At 37.3% G+C, this 1,484-nt stretch overlaps 1 protein-coding gene across 1 annotated transcript; it reads right to left on the bottom strand.

The window, feature by feature from the left end:
* Positions 1-440: 440 nt before the first annotated feature.
* Positions 441-1,019, bottom strand: LOC108201935 (basic leucine zipper 43). The gene has a single exon (XM_017370280.2). The coding sequence runs from the start codon at positions 1,017-1,019 to the stop codon at positions 441-443; it is 579 nt and encodes a 192-aa protein (XP_017225769.1).
* Between the last annotated feature and the right edge of the window lie 465 nt (positions 1,020-1,484).

Consider the following 1,484-nt stretch of genomic DNA (forward strand, 5'->3'; position numbering starts at 1 on the left):
TCAAAATTGACTCAGTTTAGTCACGAACTTGAAATTCAGTATCAAGTAAATCATCTGTCAATAACTAAACTGATACAAAATCTCAACTTTTTGATGACTAAGTTGATACAAAATTTCAAATTGGTAACTAGATCGAGTCAATTTGAAATGAGTGACTAATTTGATATATCTGAACTAAACGAGTGATGACTTTGATATTTAGATGATGAATTTCATAAGTGTGCCTCTGAGTTCAGCTAGTGGAGATATCATATTCACATAATAGCTCCATGATTCATTCATTTTATGCGGCGATAAAGAGGTACATGATACTGGTATTACAAATAATCAATTTGTAAAAAACTTACAGGGCTGATCAGGATACTTTTATCATCGTTTTAAACGAAATGATCGGTAGGATTCAAACATGTGAAAGAAAAGGTGTAAATAATCAACAAATATTACACCGTTTTACAGTTAGGTGATGTATTAGCAATAAGATGAGGTGTAGTGCAGGGAAGTTCCTCCAAATCTCTCAAACCATTGTAAGTACTAGCAAGCTGAATATCAGTTACCATTCGACGAAGATTCGAGGCTTCTTCCTTAAGCCTTGCATTTTCTAGCAAGACTTTATCATGGCTTTCGGATACATTATTTAGCTTGTCAATGAGGTCATTCTTCTCTGTTCTCAGACGGTATACCTGCGACAATAATTCATCCAGGTGCTTCTGCTTCCTCATCCTCGACCTACGAGCCGATTCTCTGTTGGAAATCATTCTCCTCTGCTTTCTCTCATTGATGATGCTTAGGTGCAGCTCATCGCCTTCGTCTGAGGTCGAGTTGTTACTGACACACGACGACTGGGAATTGAAATCGGGGCCAGGGATGGCGTTTTGTAAGGTCATATATTTGGCCAAGAAGTTGTCGAAGTCCTGGAGTGGTGACATGTTACTCTGTATCACACTGCAATTATTGTCAACATGGGATATGCATTCTTGAGCCAAGGTTTGGGTTCCTAGAAACTCAGATGGGAACATCATGGCTAAATATGGTAGAGCAATTATAAAAATTGTGTTTGGTTTGGTTTGTTATGGTGAGAAAATAGATTGTGGAGTGGACAGATTAAAAATGGATGGCCTTTTATAGGAGGAAGAGGCAAAATATGTGGTCTACTAAGAAAAAAAGTGGTAAGAAACTCACGGAAGCAGAACAAGGAAATGTTACAGTAAGAGCACTTCAAATGTGTGTGATGTATGCATGTAATGATTGGAACTTCTACTATACAAGTGTGGTAAGCATATCCATTAATGGATTCATATGTTGATTATGTAACATATATATATGTATGTTTTCATGTACATCAAGACAGCACCACGTTTCGAGCTAGGAATCGAACCCGTGACCTGTCCTGATACCACTTTTTTAGGATTCAAGCGCTTACTACAAAAGCAACTAATTGTTGGAGATGACTTGACTATAACCATTACTGTCAAGAACTGATTAGA

This window comes from Daucus carota, chromosome 9, assembly GCF_001625215.2.
Source record: "Daucus carota subsp. sativus chromosome 9, DH1 v3.0, whole genome shotgun sequence".
Taxonomy (NCBI): Eukaryota; Viridiplantae; Streptophyta; class Magnoliopsida; order Apiales; family Apiaceae; genus Daucus; species Daucus carota.